Source organism: Rhipicephalus microplus, chromosome 7, assembly GCF_043290135.1.
Source record: "Rhipicephalus microplus isolate Deutch F79 chromosome 7, USDA_Rmic, whole genome shotgun sequence".
NCBI lineage: Eukaryota > Metazoa > Arthropoda > Arachnida > Ixodida > Ixodidae > Rhipicephalus > Rhipicephalus microplus.
In genome coordinates this window covers 156509086-156536483 of record NC_134706.1, presented here as the reverse complement: position 1 = coordinate 156536483, position 27398 = coordinate 156509086, and the positions used below count along the sequence as shown (strand labels likewise).

Genomic DNA, 27398 nt, shown 5'->3' with positions numbered 1-27398 from the left:
GGTGACTGGTTTACTGCACTGGGAAGATGCAGCGCATGGTTTCACATTCAAGAGTGAAGTGATTATGAATAGAACACAAAGTCTGTTCATGGTAGCACTAAACGTAGAGTCAGTATGATCACAATGAACGCTCGCTCATCACCTAATGATTGGTATGTGGGGTTTAACGTCACAAAACTACCAAACGATTGATAGACGCCGTAGTGCAGGGCTCCGGAAACTTTAACCAGCTGGGGTTCTTTAACGTGTGCCAAAGTCGGAGCACATGGGCCTACGGCACTTTTGCCTCCATCAAAAATGCAGCCGCCGCAGCGATCTCACGCCCTACGGGTCATCATTCAAGTACCTTAACCCCAAGGCTACCACGGCAAGGTGAGATCATAGCCTAGTCTTCGTCTTTGTCCTTTTAAGTTTCTCACCAAAGCAGATACACATAAGGGCATAGCTAAATCGCGTTCTGTGCTTGTGGGAATATATATGTATATAGTTACAGGTACTATGGTTTCCGTGATAAGACACGCATTAAGTCATCGAACTGTTTTCTATTCCAGGGATGTATTTGCCTTTCTAACACTCCTGAATGCCCCAACTGCTACAGCGTGGGTGACGGAAAAGCTCTGGAGCCACTTCATCTACCACTGGGGCGTCATGAGCATTCGGGAAACTATTATGACAAAGCCGGGTTATTTTGGAAATGCGACCGCACTCTTAGCGGTTAGTAAATCTAGTTTATGTTGCTGCTTTTCCTGTGTTAGCGGTTCTGCAGCAGCAGCCGCCTTTGATCGTGAGATCGTTGAAGGTGGCTGGCTTCCGTCAGTTTCCATCGCTTTTTATGAAAACGAGATTTTCTTTGAGCCAGAAGTGTAGCCAGGCATCCTGTGGTTGTAAATGTTTTATCATATTGCCACGACTTCACTTCGCAAAAAATCCTATGTTGCCCCTTTAGGGCGGGGAGCTCAAACACTACCACCTACGCAGGTATTAGTAACGTTTCTGACTCACTCAAGCGCTGCAGACCTAACGATAAAAAAGATGCTAGCCGAAGAAAAAGGAATCACTCACAATTCTCTTTTTTATTTAAAAGGCGTATGATCAATGAAGTCTGTAGCTTGCAGTCATGTAGAGGTAGCCGTGCTGATTTACAAAATGATGACGTATTGCGGAGTAGCGTGTACTAAGCCACTGTCAGGACTGCGCACTAGCGGAATTTAGAAGCAGCTCTTAGAAAGCCTCTCGTGTAGCATACGTTCTGAGGCTAAGTTTGCGTTAGGCAAACAACAAGGAAACAAGACCACCACAATATTTGAACGTGTTGCCAACGCGCTTTCAGCATGTTAGTTTGGTATGACTTCAGCGTCCACTGTACAAAGACGCATTAAAAAAACAAGCATTTGTCCGCTTCTATCAGTTGCTCTGCGCATGCGGAAATCCCCCCAATAATATCTTCTCTCACGCACTATCTTATTTTTAGTACTTTTATTATCCTGACATAAAATGTTCTGCCGATAATTTTGCCACACTCACCTACTCGCCAATGACAAAGTGAAGGCATGTTTCGTTGCCTCTCTTTTTAGCTTTCTTGATCAGTTCTATTTATTTTTGCATTCGGCCTCCTACTAAATTTGTGCTAATTGCCGTATCGTATACGATCTTCATACATCTTTGCTTGATGCACCACAAACACGACAAGGAAAATGAGTTGAGAAGCACAGCGTATGGCTAGTGCTTCTTTTAGGTGTTGATCCCACCAAGCATGTTTCCTTTGTTTCATGTGCTCTTCTTCGAACGAAAATGACTGCATAACATACGTTCAGGTTCTCAAGCTTCGTTAAAACTATGCTCTTGATGAACGCTTTTTTGTAGGGGGTCTTTTTTAGTGAGAGCAGATTTTGAGGTAAGACTTGTTTTTGGGTTAGTGGGCTAACATTAATGCGGTACATTGTAGCACAAAATAAGAAATAAGACTGATTCTAGACAAGAAGTAGAAGTGAGCAGGAAGATCGGGTGAACTTCCGTGGAGCCTAGAAGATTACGTGCACAACGTGCTCATTGCGATCTTCTGGAGGTTGTGGAAAATTCGTGGCGGTACGGTACTACTGTGGGCTTGTCTCGCTTTAGGAAAGAGCCGGACCTTATTTTTTTGATGCCCTTTACCTTCTGAAGAAGAGTTTTTGAGACTGCCACTACCCCGCAAGGGCGTCTTCGTTAGCAGGCGTTTGTTGTGTAGCGACACCACGGAACCGAGGTAACGGGAAGGGGGGTTTCGACTCCCTCCCACGCCTATCCGTGCGTGGCTTTGCCGTGTCCGGGGAAAAGGGAATACCGGGGGATGAGTCCACGCCGGGTAATTGGACCTTTAAGGCCCCCGGCACAGGCAACACACCCCTTTGGCCCCGGCTTCACGTAAACGGCACCCTGGGCGGACCCACCCAGGGGAAATCGGCAGTCGCCTTTTCCTGTCTCTGTCTCCCTCTGGAGCTTCGCCTTTTCTATCTTCCAATCTTTCCTGTGATCTCCTCACTTCTGTTACTTCCATCTTCCAGTTGGCAAGAGTTAACCTTGTGTAGGCGCCCTCTCTTGGCAACTTATTATAGGGTTATAGTGGCTTTGTAGAGCTGGCACTGGCATGCCTTTATAATTGCGCTGCCGCGTCCCCATGTTGGGCTCGATGGTGGGCGGTTGGTACGGCTGCCAAATTTATATACACTTTACGGCTGCTTTTTCATTTTCTAAACTGTCTGATCGCCCTCCTCTTAAGAGGGGTGCACCGAAGCTACAATGAATGTATTCATAAAGCCAAAAGAAATTTTCCCGCACTTCCATGTGATTCCATGTGAGACTTAAGGAAAGAATGCAAGAACCATCTCTTCGCTTGTAGTTTCCAAATGCCTCACCAGTACCCTTAGTCCAGGGTATCAGGCTACATTTATGACTAGTGGGGACCTTCTTCTCGAAGTGTAAATCCAGACCCAGAATGAAAACCTCACAAAACCCACTTCTTTTGGAACCAAACCTGTACCTATCTCACATCATCGTTCCCTGAAACAGTTCCCGAGACGTAGTGTGTGATCAAGACCTAATTAGCCTGACAGAAAGTGAGCTCCTTGAGGGCTGGAACGAACAGCATGTAACGCGTGCACAGAGACTTAAAATCAGGCGTGAAAACTAAAGAACGCTGACAAAGCAGCTAATTCTTACATTTTGAACAAGCACACTTCCGGAATATACACTGAAAGTAAATGAAAACAACTCATTTAGGGTGGTGCGCAAGCGTCTACTAATGCAGGGTCTTTCGTTCGCGTAGGTGGCACAAAAGGAGGCAGCGCCACCAAAATCCGTGGTGCCCACATGTACCACACACTGTGGACGAGCGGAAGCGTCATTCACCCCCTCAGCGAAAGTATAACAGGCGCTTTCGCCACCAAAAGGTTTGCAGGCCCCCAGACCTGAAGCCCCCTGGCCTTCTGTCTCGACAGATAGCCCTAAGACTTCCATGCCCGCACGTGTGAACCACGAGCGGGCATCCAGCACCTCGTCCGAGGTGATGAACACAACAGCAAGTCAAACAGTGTTTACGGCGCCGAAGGACAGGATGGGCTCTTTGGAGCACGCCAGAAAGCCAGAAACCATTCTTACGGGGCCTGACAAGGTCTCCTGACTCAACGCAATACTTGTTCAGTACACACAGCACTCATTTGGACTTATAATGAATACACAAATAATACAATGGAACGTTAAGGGACTGTTTAGAAACCTCGACGATATCCAGGAACTCTTAGACAAACATTCCCCAAAAGTGCTGTGTGTACAAGAAACACACTTAAATTCCAGAAACACCCATTTTCTACGATATTATGTAATATTCAGAAAGGACCACATTGACGTTGTAGCGTCACATGGTGGTGTGGCCATTATAGTTTATCAGTGCGTAGCATGTACACATCTACCGCTACAAAAATCCCTTGAGGCAGGGGCTGTTCAAAGCAGTTCTTTTAAACAAACTTATCACCTCCTCTCTTTACATACCTCCACAGTGCCCTCTCGAAAAACACGAATTCCAGTCACTGATGCATGAACTACCAGAGCCTATGTGGTCCTTGGGGACCTGAATGCACATAATGATCTATGGGGCGACTCTCGCTGCGATGCACGAGGTCGCCTAATCGAACATTTCTTCTTATCTTCACGTGCGTGTCTGTTGAATATGAAAGTGCCAACATACTTTAGCCTCGCCAACAAAACCTGCTCATGCATATATCCCGCCATCGCTTGTATCCCTGTTCAATTTAAAGTGACCACAATCCTTTTGGAAGAGATCACTTTCCGATCATTCTAAGTACACCACTAGAAAAAGGTCCTCCACATGTTGCGAGAAGGTAGACAGACAAAGCGGACTGGTAACAGGTTCAACACCACTCGTTTAAGTTCGACCGACATATGTAGGATAAACATAGATGAACGTGTGCAGTACTTCACAGCCTATTGACGCAGCAGCCAAATGCATACCTAAAACATCTCATATGACTGGCAAGCGACGCGTCCCATTGTGGAACACTGAGTGTCGGAACGCGCAAAAGGAGCAGAACAGGGCATGGAGGTTGCTTCGGAATTCACCGACAGCTAAAATTCTGGACAGCTTTAAGAAAATAAAGTCTAAAGGGAGGAGAACGCATCAGCAGGCCAGTAGAGAAAGTTGGCACAAGATTTTGTTAGGGAAAAATTCATATACACAAGAGTGTAAAGTCTGGAGCATAGTTGTAGGGTAGCAGGAAGACAAGTAAAGTCACTCCCACTCGTAAACACACAGCATGACAGCCTGCAAAGTCAGGTGAACTTCCTCGGTGCACAATACGAGCAGGTGTCTAACTCTTCACACATTACTAAAACTTTCCAAAGATGCAAAGCAAGTATACAGAAGCAGAATGTAGAATACAAGTGCACAAAATATGAGGCGTACAACAACCCTTTCAACTTAGCAGAGCTACAAACATCACTGACCTCCTAAAGTAATTCTGCCCCAGGCTACGACTTTGTCACGTATGAAATGTTGAAAACCCTGCCTTTCAAAACGCGAAAAACTTTATTCTCCCTATACAATGCTATCTGGCTTCCTGGCACCATCCCTACATTCCGTGAAGAGGCTATAGTTATCACTATTTTGAAATGGGGCAAGGACTCTTCCTCAGTTTCGTGTGATGTGCCTATTACATTTACTAGCTGCCGCTGTAAACTTTTTGAAAAGACGATAAACCGCCGACTTTTACATTTCCTTGAAACACACAATCTGCTTGACCGATTCCAGTGTGGATTTCGAGAGGGTAGATATACCACCGAACATCTGGTGCGTTTTGAGGCAGAGATCCAAGACTCTTTTGTCCACAAACAATACTTCCTCCTTGTGTTTCTCGATATCGAGAAGGCTTACAACACAATATTGCTTTTTGTCATATTAAGAGACTTATCTCACCTGGTTGTGCGCGGTAGATTGCTTTCCATAATCGAGAGCTACTTGTCCAGTCGGACATTCCGTGACCATGTGGGCAGTGTTCTCTCCCAAACATTTGTCCAAGAAATGGGAGTAACGCAAGGTGGTGTACTTAGCTGTCTACTTTTTATTATCAAACTGAAGTCCTCGCACCTGTGCATCCCCTGCAATATGTTCTATTGTACATACGTCGATGACGTCCAGCTTGGCTTTAGGTCATGTAACCTGGCAATGTGCGAGTGGCAAAATCAGTTATGTTTAAACAAGGTCTCCCGACGGGCTGAGGAAAACGGATTCCGACTGAACTCATAAAAAAGCATGTGTTTCTTGTTCTTCCGAAAGAGAGACATTCACTCAGAACCTGACATTGAACTGAACGGTCAACGTCTCTCTGTTAATGCGGAGCGTAAATTCTTAGGGTTAATCTTGGACAACAAGTTGACCTTCGTACGTGCACTATAAGTATTCTAAAAAATGTGTAAAAGCCATGAATGTTCTAAAAGCGCCAAGTTCTACGTGGGGTTGTGACAGGCAATGTCTCATTAACTTGTATAGAAGCTTCATTCGCACCCGCTCAGACTATGGGGCCGTTGTTTATCCGTCTGCGTCTCAAAGTGCTTTGAAGAGTCTGAACCTCCTGCACCATTTGAGCATCCGCGCGTCTACGCGTGCTTTCCGCACTAGCCCTGCGGAAATCCTGTATGTGGAATCGAATTAGCAGTCACTCCACTTAAAGAGATGTTACACATCTTTTTTGTACTACGTCAATGTGAACGCAGACAAAGAACACCCTTCTCGTTTCACAATCACTGATCGGCCTTATTCTGCCCTGTTCCACAGCCGTTTTTCTATGAGGCTCGCTGAAGAAACAGATATGCCATTTCTGGAACACTGTTTGATAGCTCCTGCTGCATATATACTGTCGTGGCAGTGGCACATTATAGACCATCACATATCGTCTGCGGAAATCACAAGGCATGCACCTGTTGTACACATCTGCACATACTTCTATGAACTCCAACTCAAATAGAGTTGTCCCGAATTCTACACCAAGGCCTCGAAAACGGACAATTCTGTCTCGTACGCTGGAATTGGCCCATCCTTTTCAGATGCCGGTGCTCTTCATCCTAACACAAGCACCTTTACTGCAGAAGCTCATGCGATACTTGCTGCTATCAAACACTATAAACAAATAAAACTACAAAGCGCGGTGATATACACAGATTCCCTAAGCGTGGTAAAAGCCCTCAAAACCCTGAAAAAACACAAATATTTTGTTAGTGTACCTCTTTACTTACTCCTATGCTCAATATACGCACTGAAACAGCATGTCGCAGTGTGCTAGGGGCCAGGACACCATGAGATCAGAAGAATTGTCTTGGCGGATCAACTTGCTGCATCGGCCCAAAACAACGCTGTTACCAATACATTCATAGCTGTCCCTGCACTCTACCTAAAGCCTTCCTTCGACGAGAGCTCAGGGCATGTTGGCAGCGGCTATGAGATAGACAAACACAAAAGAAATTACATATAGTAAAACCGATACGTGGAAATAGGCCACCAGTATCAGTATGATGCTACACAGAAGTAACAGTCACCAGATTACAAATAGGACACACACACAGCACACATACATATTTGTTGACTGGCGGTGAGCAACCCATTTTTGAGAGATGTGGGGAACCGCTTACAGTTTCTCACATACTCGTTCAGTGAATTGAGCTAGACTCTCTAAGAAAAGCCACTTTTGAGTACCCTACCGACAGCTAGCTTCACTGCATATAACGAGGTAATTCGTAGCACGACCTCTGCACAGAGCTCGAGGCTGCGATGGTTTCATTAAAGGCAGCACCTGCCTCACTGATTTTGAGCTCATAGGCATACATTCACGAGGCTATCATGCTAATCTCATTTCCTAATTGTAGCTTTATCACCAATAACCCTGCCTTTTTCTTCCGCTACACACATTTTACGTCACTTCAATCATTTCAAATACTTGTATGTTTTAACCCACTTCAGGGCGCGGAATTTTAGGCCTCATAACAGCCACGAAACATTATCTAAATTCATATCCTGTACGTATTGGATCAAATCATTCACCGTTGCCACTTTATCAACGTTTTCTATGGCGCTCTTCGGCCAACTATGGCCCTTACGCCACTAATATCCATATACCGTTAGCGCGAGGAATTTTATGACTTTTATACAGCCGCTTATTACAATCATTGTTGATATACCTTGTAAGATGAACTGGCGCTCTTTTGCTAAGAAATGGCCCTTGCGCCACAATTCATCAACCATCATCATTTGGACTCCCACTACGACGATCCCTTTGCGCGAGGTTTCTCGCAGACTAGAGCTTCGGGATCTTCTTTTGTATATTACTTTGTGAAGTAACAATATTTAAATGAATAAAAAGTGTGTTACTAAAAAAATACGACGACTAATGTTTAGCCATTTTCGTGCTCGTATGCACAAATTTGTAATCTGCTCACTTGCTCCTTCGAATAAGCAGTAGAAGTTCAGTGCCCAACCTTTCTGATGGTCTCGAATCTGTCAATGTTTTTAGTTAGTTTTCAAGCTTGAGCAACTATGTACTTCAATTTAGTTTGTGGAGGCAACATCTTCAGATTGCACCAGGATGTCTACATCAAGACGCTTTTAGGCAAATGTTTAGATTACTGTAATACTGAACAGCTTTTCTCTTTCACCATGAGGAAACTATTAGTCTGACATTACCTGGGGCAACGTTTGGTTTTTTCGTACACTGTGGTAGCTAAGAAGATTGACTTTCCATTCAGTTCTGCTGCTTCCACCTGTGTGTGAGGCTTAGAGTAAATACTGGTTTCATCAAAATCAGGGAAGCGCTCAGCAATGAGTTAATAGCGAAAAGCTAATGAATGGATTCATACACAAGGGTGACATCATCCAACTTCTTTATTATAAGGTTAGATTTTTAAAAAATTAGGCTGTACTTGGGTCAACACTTTCCTTTTGACTCCTATGAGGCTGCAATAAATCACAACTAAAGGCCTGCACTTGCAAGACTTTCTTTCATAGAAGTTTTCGCGATAGATATTTGTTGACCCACTCTGATAATTTTCGTGTCGGCGTGACCATCACGTTGTGTTTATTATGTTTAGATATGTAAATGCCAGAAAGGAAAAACTACTTGCGAGAAATCATTCCTGATTTGCGCGACTTGGGTTACAAACTAGCACTTGCTCATTCCGCAACGCAATCAGTTAAACAAATATGCCACACAGCATACGCTTCCATCATACTAGTGCTGAGCTATTTATATAGATCATTTACCGCTGGCCTTAAACAGAGTTCAGAGGGGCCTGAGCATGTGTTTTATCACCCGAGAAATGGCCTGAAGGGCGCGCTTTACAGGTCATAGGTACACTCGTGTTTCACTAGATGTCGTATTGACGCTCGCCCCGTATATTACCACGTGTACTTTGCCCAACAGTTCGTGGTCGCCCGTAAACACACGTTCATCTCTTGTGGGGCGGATTTTACGTCTTATGATTTCACGGCATTGTTTTAGTTTGAAGTAAAAAGTACCTGAACGTCAATGCGCTCACTCCAGCGAACACGTTTCATAAAGGAAGGGACTTGCGAGGTAGAAGAGCAAACGTAGAGATTAGTTGGTTGCGCAGTGTCAACACTTAAAGCAAGCTTTACAAACACAGAAGATGCCTCTGCGACAGATAGCACTCGTTCTGAGCATATCTGTGTGTTATATTAAGACGTATTGTGTGTTTCAGCAGCGCACTTCAAGCGCTGAGCTGAGGCAGCTATCAGTGCGCGCTTGATGTGTGTGTGTCTTTTTCGAGTATTCTTTCTAGTAAATCAGCGCCCTGCAAGCTTCAAGCTATTTTCCTTATTTCGGGTCACATTTCAAATAACTAGCATCACAATAATTCCTTTGCCCGTGCAGCAAAATGCGATACATAATCTTGTGAAGTTGCTGGTGATGTGTTAATTACAGTTAAGGATCATCCGAGCAATACATTTAATGCTTTTTTTTAATCATGAGGGTGTTAAAAAAATTTTCTTAGCCCCTTTTAGCTGTTCTTTGCAGAAGTGATTATTATAAAAATTTGGTACATACGTCTCACACAGAAGGCGGCAGAAATTTCAAAGCCAACTCCCAAGAGGCCATGGGTTTCCTACACATTCCTTGGCTACTACGCTGGGACAAAAATCGGCTGCGATCAAGCTGTGCGGCACATAAAGTAAGTAGCTTTGAATCGCACGATCCTACTTGGGGGTTTTGTCGACAGGAAGGCATTGCAAGCAATTGAAGCAGTGGAAAAGACACCACAGGAATATTTCCTACGCAATCATTTTTATGAAGTTTAAAACTGCGACGCCTGACGTCATCTTTGTGCTTAACACTTATTACATATATGTGATACCAACAAGATTTTTGTATTAGATACAGGAAAAACTGATTATGTATAACATACAATCGCAAGTTAGTTGATGAAACACCCGCAAGGAGCGGAAAAGCTTTGCTGTGTGTTAGTGAAAACTTACCAACGAATTTATTTGTCTACGCAAGTCTTCTCGTTATACCACCATATCACTACATTTTGTGGCAGGGAAAGAGCTGCATTGCCTATAAAATAATCTCAACCAAATTTCTTCCATGGCCTTAGCAGACGAAAAGATAGTAAACCAAATAAACCTCTAAGGTTCTCCAAAGGCCAAAATGTTTTATGCAGCTTGTTCAAAGAGAGGTGGCGCTGAAGCTGATATCATTTACAAAAACTACTACTACTACGCTGTTCGCTTAAATTTTTTTGCCACCATCAACATTCGTTGATATTAGCCCTAAGACAATAGTTGCTCGCAAGTGCCTCTTAAAACGAGTCGCGATGCTTGTGCGGATTAGTTTCTCTGTTTTGGGCACAGGCCGCATTCCTACTTCTGCTTCTGTGCCAAGTCTTGAAAGCATTGCACACTACTATGACAGAAGGAATTGTCTAAAGATTCATTTATTTCAGCAAGGTTTTTTTGGCAGGGTAAAATTTTCATAAATGAAAACCTCTCGAGCCATTTCTTTTTGGGGAGGTACTAAAGGTAAAACTCAAAACAAAAGTCTGGCCAAACAGTTTGCGACTGATTCGGTTCCCTCTTCGGGAATTACTTTGCGGCGGGCTTTGAAGCTAGCGACTTTTCGTAGTGATTTCCCCTTTTCCATGGTAGTCCATCCCACCGTTTTCAGTGCTACGGTGTTTTCTTCATTGTTTTCGCCGACGAGGCGTATGTAACCGCGGGAAGCTCTTGGTTGGGCGGGTAATGTTTCAAAGGTTTGTTCTATATACCAGGACTATAATATTTTTTTCTTGGTGTTTACCTTCCATGTTGATAGTCTGGACGGCGTTCAAATTCATCTGAAGATCCATCGTTGTGCTGTGTGTTGCGAGGGTCTTTCGTGCAGCGTTGCAGCTACGCACGTCGTTTTACCATTACCACATTTCTGCCTAAATGTTGTCTTTAGATGTAAGACAATCATTTCTGGGAACTTCGAAAACTAGCCCGGGAAGTTTTTTGTTTGGCAGCCAGTGTTTTGGTCATGCAAGAGGCTCCCAATTGTTGATTGGGGCTTCTGGCAGGAAAGTTTGGTTTATTTACACAAAAGCAATATGTGGTATAGGTGTTTATTTCTGGGCTGTTTACGCCCAGGATATGTAATTCCGCGTTGCGTGAAGTTTTATTATAGTAACTGTTAAGCGAAGAGCAAAATCTATACATGCGCTTTTAAAGTAAAAAAAAATCCAGCGTGGAATTTCCCTACATTTTCGCAGAAGTACTTTCACTTGCCGTGAGGCCGACAATTCATTTTGAGCAGGCGTATATTTTCCCAGAGGTGTCAAAGATGGTAAAAGTAGACGACTTGACTCTTGCAAATGAACGTCAATGTCCACGGTGAACTCATTGCCTTGAAAAGTTGTGCGGGTCGATGCGTATTCAGGTTTGTAACAGCACTAATAGTCGGATTACTGTACTGACCGAGATCTGTTGCTTTTTACATCGTTAGCGATATTGCAATCGCTTAAGAATATTGCTTTTTTCTGTTGTTATTACAGTACACACTACACTCCCAGCGTCCTGATAATACTGGGCCATATATCCTTCAAGGAACAGGAAATTCAAGCGGAAGTATCTAACTACGCATGCCTAATGATACCACCTAACATCAACGAACTCCCAGCCCATGTGAAGAATAAGCTGGTGTATGGGCACACTGGTGTAAGTAACGCGTCATGTCAGAAACGATCGTTCGTAATCATTATACATGATATTCGACCTGTCGAGTACACACCAAAAAAAAACAGAATTTTGTTTACTCGTCTTTTAGATGGCGGCTGTGGATTTGTTGTTATGCATTATTAATAAATTGCATCATGTGCCCGTTGTTGGAATTTCGTACACTTTGAAGGGCCGCTGGTACTCACCAAAAGTAGATGATGCAAGTGTAGCAGCGGCTGGAAAGTACAGTCCCTACGAGGAATGCAAAAAGTTCGAAGAGTTCGGGGTCCCCCAACTGGTGAGTGCAGTTCTAGAATTCAGACAGCCCGCTTGGCAAAATATATATTGCATGTGTCTGTGACAAAATATCGATGTTATGTGGAAGTAAACTATAATTCTTGGACAAAACAACCTAATGAATGCATGGATTACTCCTAATCCGGAGAGTGAAGTAATCGAATAGACGAACATGTGGTTGACTTTGTGACGATGTCTTCTCACGAAAAAAAGCAGTGCTCTCCCGTGTACACTTTGATAAAATTTTGTCCGGCAATGAAAACGTAAATATATTGATAAAAACCTATATTCCCTCCATATTAAACTAATACAGTTATAATTTGTGAAACCAATAATACTGTGCGAACCCGCTTTCAAAATGCATCATATATCGTGACAAAAGTGTAAACATATAGAAGTATCTTCAGATGAAGTTGCTAAGTATTTTATCGTTTGCAGTTAATCTAGTAGTATCTTGTATTTTTATTTCAAGCACTTCTTGCTCGAGTGTCTTCAATCGCGAGACTATTTGAAAGTAACATGTATACGCTCTATAGTTAACACCATGTTTATAGGTGCTACGCCTCTTCGCGTCAATGCTAACCTTGTATTGCGCTTCCTATTTGCACTATACAAATATTTCCAAATTGCTTATCACTGACAAATATATATGCAGTTTCAGAAGCTTTGGCAACCTAATCCATTTTGCCTTAGCGAAGTGCCTTCAAGAAATGAACCCAACTGTCAGACACTTCAAAATTTATACAGTTTGCTGATCAACGTATAAACTTATCCAACGAAAAGTAACAGACAGTAGTGATAGAGTAAACGTGTTGGTCGGTCGGGCCAATGACCGTCGTGATATGTTCTACTCTATTAGAGGCAACAATTTATACTTATGTGTTACGAGACTTCACAAAATAAAAAAGAATCGGCCATTGTACATGCTGAGGAGAGGGCGCTGTGGTCGCTGAGATGAATGGACGGTCTTCATGTCGGCTCCGTTCTCATAAAAATATTTCGCAGTGAATGCAGCCAAGCACCACTCGGATTTTATATATCATCTGATTCTTCTCGTCACCCAGAATCCGAAGAGACCGTATTCTAAGGTGGGTGATCATTTTTCGAGACTTTATGACCGAAAACCAGCCCCCACCAAGAAGAGTCTATTATTCCTACGACCGGCGCTCCGCGTTGACTGGGGCGACCTCACGATAGCCAGGCCTCGGCGTTTGCACCATACAGGCCGTGATCATCAATAATGGAGGTATCGCAGCAGAATGAAGACGCCACCCAACGGGAAGACGAAGACGTCACCCAACGAGAAGACACAGTCAACGGGTTGACAGAAGTTCGAAACAGAAAACGTGCTAAGAAAGGTAGCCAGCAACGCCGTGGTAGCCCTAGCCCTACCCGAAAGCCTAGAACGTGTGGTGCAAATCTGATATCCCGGATAACCAGAGCCACCAAAATACCAAAACTGCCGACAGGCGACTACAGAATAGTTATAAGGTCAAGAAGAGGACTGCAGCTATCCAAGCTCAGCTTAACGGAGCCAGGCAAAGCTGTGTACGAAGCCGCCGAGATCCCTTATAAAGAAAGAGACACGGACTCGATTTGTCCGAATAATTTCCAGAACATCTTGGTCGTCAGCACCCCAAACCAAGACCTTGCCGACAAATGCCAAGGTATCAAGCACATCAAAGCCAACGACAAGTTGCATGAGGTGGGAGCATACGAGATGGCTCCGGAACTCCCTGCCAAAGGTGTAATTAAAGGAGTTCCCTTGAACGAAACACCACGGGACATCACCGCAGCAATTATTACTGCCAGAAGTCCTACGGCGATCGCAGTCGGCGATCGCATTGTACAGAAGAGTCCTCACACGCTGTTCACTATCCAGAAAACAAGTTGACTTTTGCAAACAGTGCAACAGACTTGGGCACAGGAGTGATGTGTGTTGGAGGCCAAACGACAAGCTCTGTGCGGGTTGTGGAACGCCTGATCCGAGCGAGGACTATCACTGTCAGCCATGATGTCAGCTGTGCGGGAAGGTTTATCCCATCGCCGACAAACTCTGCAAGGCCAAGTTCAGGACACCCTACATGACGGAGTGCGCCTTCTCTGTCATGTAGACACCCAGTCTCCGTGACCGAGAAGGCACACTCCGTCCCGTTCCAGATACCGGTCTAAGGCCATCAAGGAAAATGGCCATCAAGGGAACCCGGATTTCACGGTGAGCTGGTCAGACGTGGCTAAAGGGACGTGCCCGGCCCGGAGCCTTCGCGGGAGACTGCGCATATTGTCAGTGATATAGTCGAGCTAAAAAAAAGAAACGCTGAGCTTAGAAAAGTGATATCACAGCTTACTCGGGAAATTCAGTCTTAAAAACAGCACAGATAGAACTTCAAGTCAAATGCGTTCTGAGCCCCAAGAGCGCCTCGAAGAAATGCCAGATACCCAAATGAACGATAACAGTACCCCGACAGCTCTCAAGAGAAAAGCTCAGGTGTCTAATGACAAAACTACGGCACCAACCTCGGACGTTTATCAAACATTGCCTGAAATACAGAAAGCAAATTAGAAACAGGCAGAGGCAATCACCGACCTCTCGCTTGCAATATCCATGGTCATAAATAGACCAGATCAACTCGAAGCTAACGTAGCCAATCTCAACCCTAGGACACCTCTGGTACTTCCAGCTGCCAACCTTACGATGAGCACTGAAGGCAATTCACACTTATCTCAGGGCACCACATCAGCGGCTTATCAACTAAATTCATGAGGCCTGCTTCAGTCACCCTCCTCCCTCTTCGAAAGCCGACTCAAAATAGGGAAGCGCAGAAAAAGAACTTAATTATTTGGCAGTTAAATTGCAGAAGATATCAGGAGAAGAGAGCAGTCCGGCAACAACACCTTAGGGACAGAGCCAAACTGGATGTTCTAATTTTGCAGGAAATCCATGATTTAGCTAAGCTGCCGGGATATAAGGCAATCGGCGCAACAACAGGGGATATTTGAAGACTAACTACTCTTGTAAGTAAGGGACTCGTAGCAATCTCCCACGACACCCGCATCACAGAACTTGAGCATACACTCATACAGCTTGCCCCTACAAGAAAAAAATCTCCGAGCATATTTATTCTGAATTTGCACAGCAATCCCACACACATAAGATAACGCTCTCTTCTTCTTTTTAAGAAGGCCGTAGAAATAGCGAGACCCAATCTCCTCGTCATAGGTGGATATTTTAACGCTGCACATTGTGCTTGGGGATACGGATACACAAGAGCCAAAGGGAAAACGTTATGGCAGAATATTCAAGAAACAGGCTTCCTCTCATCACGAACCCCGACTACCCTACACGTACGGGAACTGTGCTTACGAGTGACACCGCTCCAGACTTTACGTTAGTTCGTAACGCGGGGACCGGTAAATGGAAAGACACATTCGATGATTTGGAGAGTGATCATCGAATATTAGAAATCAGTATAGAAACCATGGCTGCCGCAAAAATTCAGAGACAGAATAGATGGACCGACTGGGATAAGTTTTGGAAAGTCAGAAATGCGAAAAAACAAGACCCTATCAGCAATGTTGAAGATTTGATCAAAGGTGTATAACGACGTCAGCGATGCAACGCGAACTATCACTTCAAGTCCGCCCCTAGAGCAGATTGATAGCCGTCTCGCACACATGTGGGAGGCCAAGCAATCACTGCAGAATAGATGCTGGGGACTGAGGCACAACAGACCCTTGCACAAGCGCAGAGCCAAGCTGAACGAACAGATCGAAGAACATTGTAAGCAGCTAAGCAAACAGCAATGGGACCAAGTTTGTAATTGTCTGGACAACCAAATGAACGCTGGCCAGACATGGCGCATGCTCTAACACCTGCTAGACCCAGATAACACCAAATCAGCACACAAGCAATCCTGGCGTAAACTGGTGCACCGGTATAACGGCAGTGAGGAGGACTTTATTGCTGAGGCTAGCAACTTGTACATTCCCGCCATGCCTCTCATAAAGCACGAACCGTATACACTCTAAACAATAGCGAGTAAAAAGGGTGTATTTTTGTCCCACAACATTAATCGTCATCTATATTGCGTTCCGTCCTTGCGCTATCGCCCCACGCCCAGTGCACTCCGGGTACGATCGACATGCCCATTTTCAGGGTTACATTGCATTCTCGATAGGAAAGTGGGCAGCACCGAGTTTTCAAGAAAGGAAGCGAACGCAAGCCTAATGACGATTATTGTTGTGGGACAAGAAGACACCATTTTTACTCGATATTTTTTAGAGTGTACTGGAGGCACGAACTAGCTCTTAGATGAGGAGTTTACTGTGGCTGAAATCAGGGCTGCGCTACAGAAGCTAACCACCAAATCTGCACCGCGACCAGACGGGATCACCATCAGAACACTACGTAAACTTGACGACTAAGCCATGGAGAACATCGCGCAGTATAATAACTAGTGCTGGACCAAGGGCACTATTCCGAAACAGTGGAAAAAAGCTAAAGTAAGCCTCATTCCCAAGACCCCCCCCCCCCATCTATCAAATTTACGCCCCATATCACTAACGTTCTTTGCTGGGAAGCTGATAGAACACGCTTTTCTGGACAGAGTCAATATCTGTCTTGAGGAAAAGAAATACTACCTAGATTCCATATTGGGGTTCCGCACACGGCTCTCCACGCAAGACGCCATGCTGCAAATTAGGCAACAAAATCTTGACAACAAAACAAGAGCTACCCGAGCGATCTTAGGATTAGACCTTACAAAAGCTTTCGACAAAGCATCGCATACGGCAATATTACATAAGATCTGCCAATTAAGCTTAGGATCGAGAGCTTATAACTATGTCAAGGACTTTCTAACAGACAGAACGGCATCCTTCATACCGGGAGAACTGAGATCTGAGGAAAGGCTTATGGGCAGTGCTGCTACTCCGCAAGGTTCGGTCATATCGTCAACGCTGTTTAATTTTATAATGATAGTACTCCCGGCGTGGCTTAACTTAATATACGACTACATCATTCAATATATGCAGATGATATCAGCATCTGGGCGTGTGAAGGTAGTGACGGAGAGATAGAGCAGATGCTACAGGAGGCCATTACTACTATTGAGGAGTTTCTTGAAGGTACTGGTATCGAATGCTCGGCAGATAAATCAGAACTCCTCCTCTATCACCCCACGCTTAAGGCAGACCACCCAAGGAATACAACCGGGACCGTGCTTACGGAGAGATCAAAATTCACACCAAAAACGGCAGGACTATTCCCATAGTGCAACAAATCAGAGTCCTTGGACTCATAATCGAGTCTAGCCCCGCCGCGGTGGTCTAGTGGCTAAGGTACTCGGCTGCTGGCCCGCAGGTCGCGGGTTCGATTCCCGGCTGCGGCGGCTGCATTTCCGATGGAGGCGAAAATGTTGTAGGCCCGTGTACTCAGATTTGGGTGCACGTTAAACAAACCCAGGTGGACAAAATTTCCGGAGCCCTCCACTACGGCGTCTCTCATAATCAAATGGTGGTTTTGGGACGTTAAACCCCACTAATCATTCAATCATAATCGAGTCTAAGGGTACAACAATGAAACTGCGAAGAAGTTAGTAACCAAAGTCACCAACGCAATACGGCTAATCAAGAGAGTCACAAAGAGACACTGGGGCATGAAAGAAGCTAACGTCATCATTCTTTTTTATTCATTCGCCATAAGTCATATTATAGACATAGCTGCATATCTAAACTGGTATACAGCCGAAAAACTCAACATCAACGCACTCGTACGAAAGGCGTACAAACAAACTTTAGGCCTTCCAGATAGCACCAGCACCGAAAAACTGTTTCAACTGGGCTTACATAACACTTTAGAGGAGCTGCTAGAAGTGCAACAGATTTCCCGATTGGAGAGACTAGTCAGCACGCGCACAGGACGGAATATCCTTGACAGGTTGGGGATAAGTTACCATAGCCAACAAGGAAGTAGAGTTTCGGTTCCAAAGGTGATCAGGGAAAAGATTCAGGTCCCCGATCTGCCCAAAAACATTCCCCGCGAACTTAATCAGAGCAGAAGAGAAAGCCACACTAAAATTCTATCCAAGACATACGACAGAGACAAGGAGGCGTTGTTCATAAACGCAGCAGAATACCCTAGTCCAAAATCGTACGTTGCGGCAGTAATAAACACCGACCACAAATGCGTAAGTGCGTGCTCAGTACTTTCTGATAATACAGAAATCGCGGAAGAGGTGGCCATAGCACAGGCTATAATTTCCCCAAAGTGCAGGTATGTCATCAGCGACTCACAGTCGGCAATCCGTAACTGTGCACGAGGAAGAATATCTGCCGAGGCAACTAACATACTCCTCCCCAAGGCAAATTTCACATCATCCGAGGAGTTCAAAGAACGGTATAATATATGGTTCTCAGCCCACACCCCGTGTGCGTCCTTCATTTTCAACCTCAACGAGAAAGCTCAGCGCGCAGCGCGAGATCTCACTGCCCTAGAGCTTCACACGAGGTACCGGGAGGAGAGGAGTGGTGGGAGAGGGACAGAACGTTTAGGTTCTGCGACATTATCCAATTCTACCAAACGTCGAGGCGCAGATTTCCGCCACCTAGCTCCACATTAGACCGATCTCAGGAGGTTGACTGGAGGCGACAAACCGAAGCACTAAAATCGCATCTACCCCGAACTATATCCAGATGACTCGTGTAAGCTATGAAGCATGAAACACGCCACCCTAAAGCATATTTTATGGGAATGCACACAGATACAGGACACCCAGGCAGTCTCCCCAGAACAGCTTGGGGTGCGGTGGAGAGCCCCGCTGATCAGCTCAGATCGGGCAGATGAAATATGGGCCATACAGAGAGCACGGGAGGCAGCTGAGAGACAGGGTCTCTCCACCGCCCTTGGCGCGGCTTAGGCCCACGACTCAATCTGCTGGTTGAATAAAGTTTGCTCACTCACTCTACATGCTGAAGGTGGTTCACCAATTAATTTGGCTTGGAGGTTGGGGCAATTTTACTGAACACAAATTCCTTCCTTAAAAAGTTGTTGGTAGAGGCAATTTTATTTGCGTTACTTCCAAATGCGATGCTGTGCTAACTTCCTTCATCTTCAGTATTATTTTGCAGATAACACACTCCTATTGGTAATGCTTTCAGGCTTAATCTAAAAAAGACTGTAAATGTTTCGCAGTTACAATACATAAATTCAAACAACCCAGTATTTAAAAAAATACTAGCGTTACGACCTTATGTTCTTCATTTTTAACAGTTATTTCGAAAGGAAAAAAAGCCTGGCGTTCGGAAGAGCCAATCAGCAGGCCCACGAAGCGGTCGCCTAGTACTCCCTGTCAGTCCCTACGTGGGAGAAGGCCGCTACGCGCTGAGCACGTCCTGCAGCACTAAAATAAAAAATTTTTCATTCCATTATGATGAAGAAAGTATCTTCCTTGGGTTACTCATGCTTTGTTTTACGCTAATTGAAAACGCAGTCAACTCAGCAATAACCTGATATTTATATTTCTGCGAATATAATTTTGAGCACTCATTTTTAATATACACTTTGAGTATACCCGCAAAAAGCTGAATGTCCAGCAACTCTCTGAACCTGGCAGCAGCGTCAATTATTTTATCATGACACACCACTCTGAAATATGAAGTTTAACAATGACGCATTTGTTAGTTAGCCGGTTCAGTTCACCGAAACGTCAGGTAATCTATACTTGACTTTTTATTTTTTTCAAAGTACATTACAGGCCCAGAGAGAGGCATTGAGTAAGGGGGGAAACTGCAAAATATAATTACATATACCTAATAATACATCTAATAAAAGAAAAAAATACAAAAAAACAAACAGATGCACTGTATATATGGTTAAATAGAAAGCATTACAGTTCAATATGTGCAGTGTAAAAAGGATGCATGCATGGAAACAGTAACCAAAATGGTGCGTTTTTTGGGCAGAAGAAAGGGAGGGGTTACAAGGCACAGTCTTCGCGTACCTAGCTGTGAAGATCTTGAAGGCGCAAAGGCGAAATTTTTACGCTAGAAATGAAGAAATGAAAAACTAACACTACTAAAAAACGGTATTTTATAGTGACAATACAGCACGGTGCATGTCCTTTGCAAAAAGAGACAAGTAGTGGAATAACTGCTAGTCAGAACGAGCTTATGTGACGTAACATATCAAATATACTATAAAGGTAGAGTAGGGTGAAATATGTCAAAATTTATCTTTGTGGTATGGTAAGCCATGTAATCGCTGAAGTTTGTGAGGTGGCTTGTTAAGGCAGCATTGTGGTCAGACAATCTACATAGAAGAATCCCACGGGTGAACGCCGACTTATTCAACGCGTTTGTTGAGCCGCATCGACGAAAATAACTAAGATGACTATGTAGTCGGCGTGAGGTTAGATATGGTTTTTTTAGACCTGTATTGGTGATTCGGGAGGAGTGGGCAATTTTATGAAAGAATGACAGCAAGGCACGATCGGGACAAACGTCAATAGTGGAAGTTCAAGTACCAACTTCATATGCGATATACTGGAATGAAGACTCTACTTATTGCTAGTGAAACAGCTCGCCTTATTTTGAAATATATCTAATGTATGAATCAAGTATTTTTGATGGGAAGACGAAATAAAACAGGCATGTTCTATTAGAAAAACTTATTAGTGTGAAGTATGAGAATATTCAAATGCTTAAAGGTGCAGCTGTGGAGTTACGTCTCAACAAACCTAGTGATGTGGAAGCGTTGGCAGATAAGTTGGTGATAATGTGGTCGGAACACAATGAATTAGGCGTCAGTATAACACCCAAGTACCGATTTTGCTTTGCAGTCGATAGAACGAACTGAATAATGCTGTATGCGAATCAATACGTAAGATAGAAGTGGGGCACAGTATTTAACATGAACTTGTTCTCTCCTCCAGTCCGTGCTAAGTACTACGCCCCACTTTTATACTCAATAATGAACCACTACCAACTAGCCCAAATGGCTGTTTTGATTCATGCTAATTCGGATCTTCTAGGTTTTTGTGTGAAACATTATTTGCATTTTGAGACAATTAGAGTAATGAGCCATGTACTTCCCTAATGAATAATTACCTCGATGTCAATTTTGAGCCATAAGTGATCTTCGGTCTTCGTGATTGCACGGTCAATTATGCCATCGTCAGCGAACACCTTGATGAAAGAAGAGAGATGTTGCGGGAATTGTTATTGCATATTAGCAAAAGTAATGGTGAGAGTACGCTGTCTTGTGCTACACCGGAACAAACGTCACCTATGGAAGACGAGAAATTGTTCACCATTTTGTGTGGCTGATGCTTAAAAAGGAAATTGCGGAGCCATTATAGTGTACGAGAGTCTAACTTCAAGGCGGGAAGTTTTAATATCAGGCGGCTTTGTGTGAACCGGTCAAAAGCCTCTAAATAGGCGAGAAACATGCAGTCAGTTTGTTCATTATTGTGCCTATTTGAATTGGGATCTGTTTTTAATCTTCACAACTGAGTCTCACATGAAAAGCCCTTTCGGAAGCCATGCTGATTTTCTAAAAGGAAATGCTCAGATTACAGATGTTTGTAAATAGGCTAAGCGACGACCTGCTCTGGACCTGCTCTGTCAGAGAATTAGAACGGTAATTTTCGCATGAGATTTTACTTCTACTTTTGATTAGAGGTAATAATTTCGCTAACTTTCACTAAGACAGTATTGTGCCAGTTTCGAGAAACTACCGGAATGTATGAAGTAGTATTTTTTTTTCTGACCACTACTGTATTTCTTTACAACTTTGAATTGATTCAATCTGAACTACAAGAAGATTATTTACTACTCTTTATGGCTATAGCTATAAAGTCTTGTTGAATGTCTATTGATTCGATAAATTGGTAACCAAGCTCAGCTACGTAGGGTATGTTGGCACTGTTTTATTTGTGAAGAAAGAAGTTAAAAAAGAAAAAAATACTGATGGACACCGGCTAGCTGGGAGAAGGACGTTGTTACAAATGTGTATTGAAGTGGCTTTGTTTTTGCTGGTGGGATTTACTACTTTACAAAGTTTAGCTGGCTTTTCTCACTAGTGTGAGGAGATAAAAATGATACTTCTGCTTAGCCTTGCGTAAAGCGGCACAATATTTTATGCAAGTTTTATAATTAAGTTCGAAAGAAGTACTGCCCGATCACATAGTCTAAATGTACAGCCACTTTTTTCTTATTTCGCATTCTCTGAATATTTTATTCAACCAAGCACTTGAGTTACCATTGATAAATTTACCCAGTGGAACTTACTTATTGTCAACTAACGCGAACAAAACTTGCTTGAAAAGCAACCAGTTCACTTCGATGGAGATATTGTGGAAACATGGCAGAAGCGGATTTTCGGAAAGAGACAACGTTCGTTGACAAATATTCACTGATCATTGCCTGTAATATATTCTCAAGTTTTTTATATAAACACCGGCTACAGGAAGGGCTATGTTCACATCGACTTGGAGTAACTTATTTATTAATTTGGTAATACTGTCCACCCTCATAGAGGGTAATAGCAGAGAGGACATAGATAAAGAATGTACAATATTTTTAAAGTTCCCTACACTCTAACAACTCAAAATGAAAACAGGTATTCGCTTAATTACCAACTCAACATTCAAATAACAAATAAAAAGCAATTCAAGACTTACAGTCATCTTTCAAAATATTTTCTATAACGAAAAGTCGCTTACATCACTTTGCACTAAAAAATAATTTAGCAATCGCGTAAATGCGCATCTACTGCTTTTTCGAAGTCAGTAATACCTTTTAAAACAACAATTTTGTTCGGCAATCTAATTCACATTTCTTTTACAACTGAAAAAAAAAGATATCGAAATGTGTCAGTATTTGTACGGTATGGTTTTATGACGCAATCGTGGTTACCTCGGGGATTTCTTTTCCCTGGAGAATGTTAATATTTGAGCTTATCTATCTTCAGTTGATTGTGCATCATTTGGAACAATACTTTCAGCCTATATTTATTTCTACGTATTTAAAGAACATCTAGGTTGCATCTCGGTAGCATCAGTGTGACTGATTCCTTCCTTCGGTACGTTGAACAAATAAAGTCCATCGCTAGTCGCTGTATTCTTTTTAGCTTCCTAAGTGTAACTTGATGAGGACTCCAAACAACGACTGAATACTCTAGTACTATCCTAATGAAAGTGGTGTATGCAATATGTTTTACGTCGCGTGATGCATCCTGCAGCTTCCTCCTCAATAGATATAACTTTTGATAGGCTTACGGGCAAACCTTATTTATATGCTCATTCTATGTTAATTTTTGCGTAATTCTTACCCCAAGGTACTTGAACTGGGTCGTATTTACCAAGAAGTGTTCACCAATGCTGTACAAAAAGGAATGAACAGTTTTATTTTTTGCTGTAATGTGTAAATGTAGATTTAGAATAATTTATTGTCATTTTCTATTTCCTACTTAAGTTATCTAAGTTTTGCAAAGAGTTCTGAATATTGATTTGGTTCTGAATTTGGATTTGGTCGTCTAGTATAGTAATTGCGGCATAGCTTAAGCAGTCATCTGCGAAAAGTTTAACTTGAACACCCTCTTCTGCCACACTACTGATGTCAATAATGTACAGGAGAAACAATAGTCGTCCCAACACAGAGCCTTAGGGCACTCCCGAAAGTACCACCAAGGCTTGTGGTAAGTGACCATCCAGTTCTACCTGCGTACTATGTTTTAAATAAACTTCAATCCATTTATTTACGAGTTTATTTATTCCTGCTTGACGTAATTTGATGAATAATTGGACATAATATAGTCTATCTAACGCTTTCGCTAAATCCACACATATCACATCAACCTGTTTGCTTATATCTATAGCACTGGGTCACGGTTGATAACCCCATCTTGAAGCCATGTTGGTACGGGTACAGCAAAGCGTTCTGATTAATAAATGCGAGTATGTGTTTTGCAATTGTGTGTTCAAGCACTTTGCAAGCAACAAAATTGAGCGATACTGGGCGGTAATGTGTTCGCAGTTTGCGACTCCTGACGTTAAATGCAGGAATGACGAGTGCAGTGCGCCGATCTCGTGGCAGTGAGTGTGTTGTATAAAAATTCCTAAAGATAAAATTTGGATAATGTGACAACTACTCTGCGTACCGCTTGTGGAATATTGTTTGTATATCATCGGGACCACTCAATCTTTTCGTATCTAATGTGAGTAGCTGCTAAAATATCCTCTACCTAGCTATTTCACGTGTTTCCATTGAAACATTCGGACAATATATTAGGGCTTATTCCGCACGTGCTTTCTGGCAGGTGAAATACAGAGTGAAGAATTTGGTTAAGGTGGCTAGCTATTGCATCTGTTTTTCGTTTTAATATCACTACCCACATGTATTTCGTCGACTACATCATTCATATTGCTAAAATACCTGGAGAGTTTTTCGGGCAAAGCTTCAAGAAAATAACAAAGCTTTTTTCAAAGAATGCATTCTTTTTGATTTAGACAAAGCATGTTTAAAATCAATTTTTTATTTTTTTAGGGCCACTGGCAACTTGCTCTTTTTGCGCAATCTCCTGATCTTTTTTTCATAGGAATTATATCTCGGGTGATCCAAGGACTTCTTTGTTTGTTTTTTTCGTAACGCGTGATGGATTATATTTGTCTATGCAGTAACTTATAACACATTAAAACTTTCGCCATAGCTCTTCTACCTATTTCAAACCAGAGGTGATCTCGAAGCTTTCAAATTGGACCTCCAAATAGTCAAGAATTGATTGATTGATTAATTTGTGGGGTTTAACGTCCCAAAACAACTATATGATGATGAGAGACGCCGTAGTGGAGGGCTTCTGAAATTTTGGCCACCTGGGGTTCTTTAACGTGCACCCAAATCTGAGTACACGGGCCTAGAACATTTCCGCCTCCATCAGAAATGCAGCCGCCACAGCCGGGATTTGATCCCGCGACCTGCGGGTCAGCAGCCGAGTACCTTATCCACTAGACCACCGTGGCGGGGAAAATAGTCAAGAATTGAAGTATCGTCGGCCCTAGCGTAGGTTTTTACCTTTACTTGTGTATAGCTCTTCACATATCGCGTTGCTCGAACAGGCAGCTCAAGACAGATCATCTTGTAATCCGCTATACCATCTTTCATCGTCACTTTGTAATCTTTTACCTTTTGGGATAAGGACACCGAGTTTAGTAAGGACCTTGAATTCGGCGTGATTCTGGTATCCTCAAGCACTATTTGCTTCAGATCGTAGGTAAACATATTTTTTAGCATTTTTTAAGCGTTTACTGGTTCCCCACTACTATACAAAATATGTTTCCAGTTTTTATGTGAAATATTAAAATCTTCAGTCATTACCAACCTAGTGTTCCCATTTACATGCTCACATAAAAACTTGTTCAATCATTTTGGCAACTCAGGGGAGCTTCAGGGTAGTTGATATACAACTCCAAGAAGGAAAAAGTACTGTCACAAGTTAATCTGCAACAGAGAGTCTCTGGTGCTTCACAATCAATCAATGAAGCATTTAGAGAACCTCTTAGAACTATACACAGCCCATCTCCCCGTGAGTTTCTGTCCTTTCTAAATATATTGTAACAGAGAGGTACAACACAATTACTCGGCACATATTTATGCAATCATGTTTCCGTTATTGTGATTATAAAAAGATTGTTCGAGAGCAATAAATACTCAAAAAGTGTAGTCTTGTTCACCACACTGCCAGCATTCAATAAGAGCAATCTTAGCTATATTCTTGGTGTTTCAAAAGCACTGCCTGACCTGTCCGATTCGTTTGACTTAGTTGATACGACGCGCTCACCTCGTTTTGTTTTATCAGTGTCACAATTGCCCGCGAGCAAAAAGCACTTGCCTCTGATGTGATCCTATGCACATAAGTCACCGTTTATCATAACTTTATTATGAACGAGAACTATTTTAGCACCTGCCTCCCTATCCGTGGCAGCTTTTTGCCATAACATCTTTTGTATCTGCACTGTTTCCTTCGCATAGTCGTTGCTTACTCTGATCGAAGTTTCTTTAAGTTTTTTTTTCAGCTTCTATTTTTGTAATCGTATAATTTGTCATTTTGCTCTTGCAGAGAAGTCTCCAATTCACCTATTCTATCTTTAGTTTCATGAAACATCGATAGCACACTTTGCATTTTTTCTGTTTTACCATTGACTTCAGCAATTTCTTTCCTTATATCGTAAATTTTGCTATCCAAAGCATTTTGCTTTTCGGAAATTTCCTGCAAAAGTTCCCCAGTCTTTGGGCCGGGGTTGTGCTCGACGCCAGCAGCTAACAGCAGCAACAGCACAGACCAGCAATCATTCAAAATAGCACGACATCTGCGAGGGCATGGCAGAACTAACAAGCATGTTTTAACACTACGATGCGTAGAGCTGTAACTGACCTGCAATAGCAGCAATGGCGTTTTAGACATCTTACTCGTCAGCCACGTGCCATGCCCTCTGAAGCCGGTGTTCTCGCGCTGCCCTTTTTGTAGACTGGATGCTGGTGACGTCACGCCCGCGGAAGTCCAGAAAGTGCGCTCTTTAAGCTTGCGTTCCTGCAGCGTTGCGCATCGATGACGAAAGAGCAGCCACTGTCGTCTTCCGCAGGCATTCCGACGAATTCCGACATTCTGACTTATGGGCATTGAATTCCTTCAACTAATTTATTTTACGTATAGTTTCCGGAGAAGTCTTGATGAAAAGTTCTAGAGTTTTTGGACCACGTGTAGTCTTCAAAACAGTTTCAAAAAGGTTGAAATCTTGAGGTACGGAAATCATTCGACAAGGGAAAGAGCGATGACAGTGTGGCCAATCAATGAGGGAAAAGTTCAGGTCACTGAATAATATTTTATGTCAGTTTAAAAACATCAGTTACTCCGTTAATATTGTCACACACCGTATTATTGAAAGGAAAAGTTGAATCCTGGTGCACGATAGCAGCTACCGACCAGGATTCGGAAGAAGGGACTGTAAAAGCTAGCCTAGCTAATTCGAGGTCAAAGTTAGTGTCACGTCATGGTTTTTCTTATGTCCGCCAAAACACTGCCTCCTTTTTTACAAGTTCAAGTACACCTGTATATATTGTATAAACTAGCTGAGGCAAAGATTTCTTCATCACTGATGGCAGAATTTAGCCAAGTTTGTGTGACGGTGACAACATCAGAACTGGTGTCATCCAGAAAAGCGCAGATCAAATCCTGCTTCGATACTGCTGCATGTGTTAGAGAGTGACAGTGCCAAAAATATTAGCATGTTTTGGTAGTTTATTCTGTACGTGCGCGCAACGCCGTAGCTATCAAACAGATTCGATAAATGTGCTA

The 27398-nt window shown here is 43.0% G+C and overlaps 1 protein-coding gene and 1 long non-coding RNA gene across 2 annotated transcripts in view; both read left to right on the top strand.

The window, feature by feature from the left end:
- Positions 1-11861, top strand: part of LOC142767907 (uncharacterized) — a 45968-nt gene extending 34107 nt beyond the window's left edge. The window contains exons 2-5 of the mRNA XM_075870149.1: positions 552-714; positions 9617-9729; positions 11590-11756; positions 11839-11861. Coding sequence (XP_075726264.1) covers positions 552-714; positions 9617-9729; positions 11590-11756; positions 11839-11861 — 466 coding nt within the window. The remainder of the gene's footprint in view (positions 1-551; positions 715-9616; positions 9730-11589; positions 11757-11838) is intronic.
- Positions 11862-11867: 6 nt separating this feature from the next.
- LOC142767108 (uncharacterized) overlaps positions 11868-27398 on the top strand; it is a 77776-nt gene continuing 62245 nt past the window's right edge. Inside the window, exon 1 of the long non-coding RNA XR_012884758.1 lies at positions 11868-12050. This is a non-coding gene — a long non-coding RNA (uncharacterized LOC142767108). The remainder of the gene's footprint in view (positions 12051-27398) is intronic.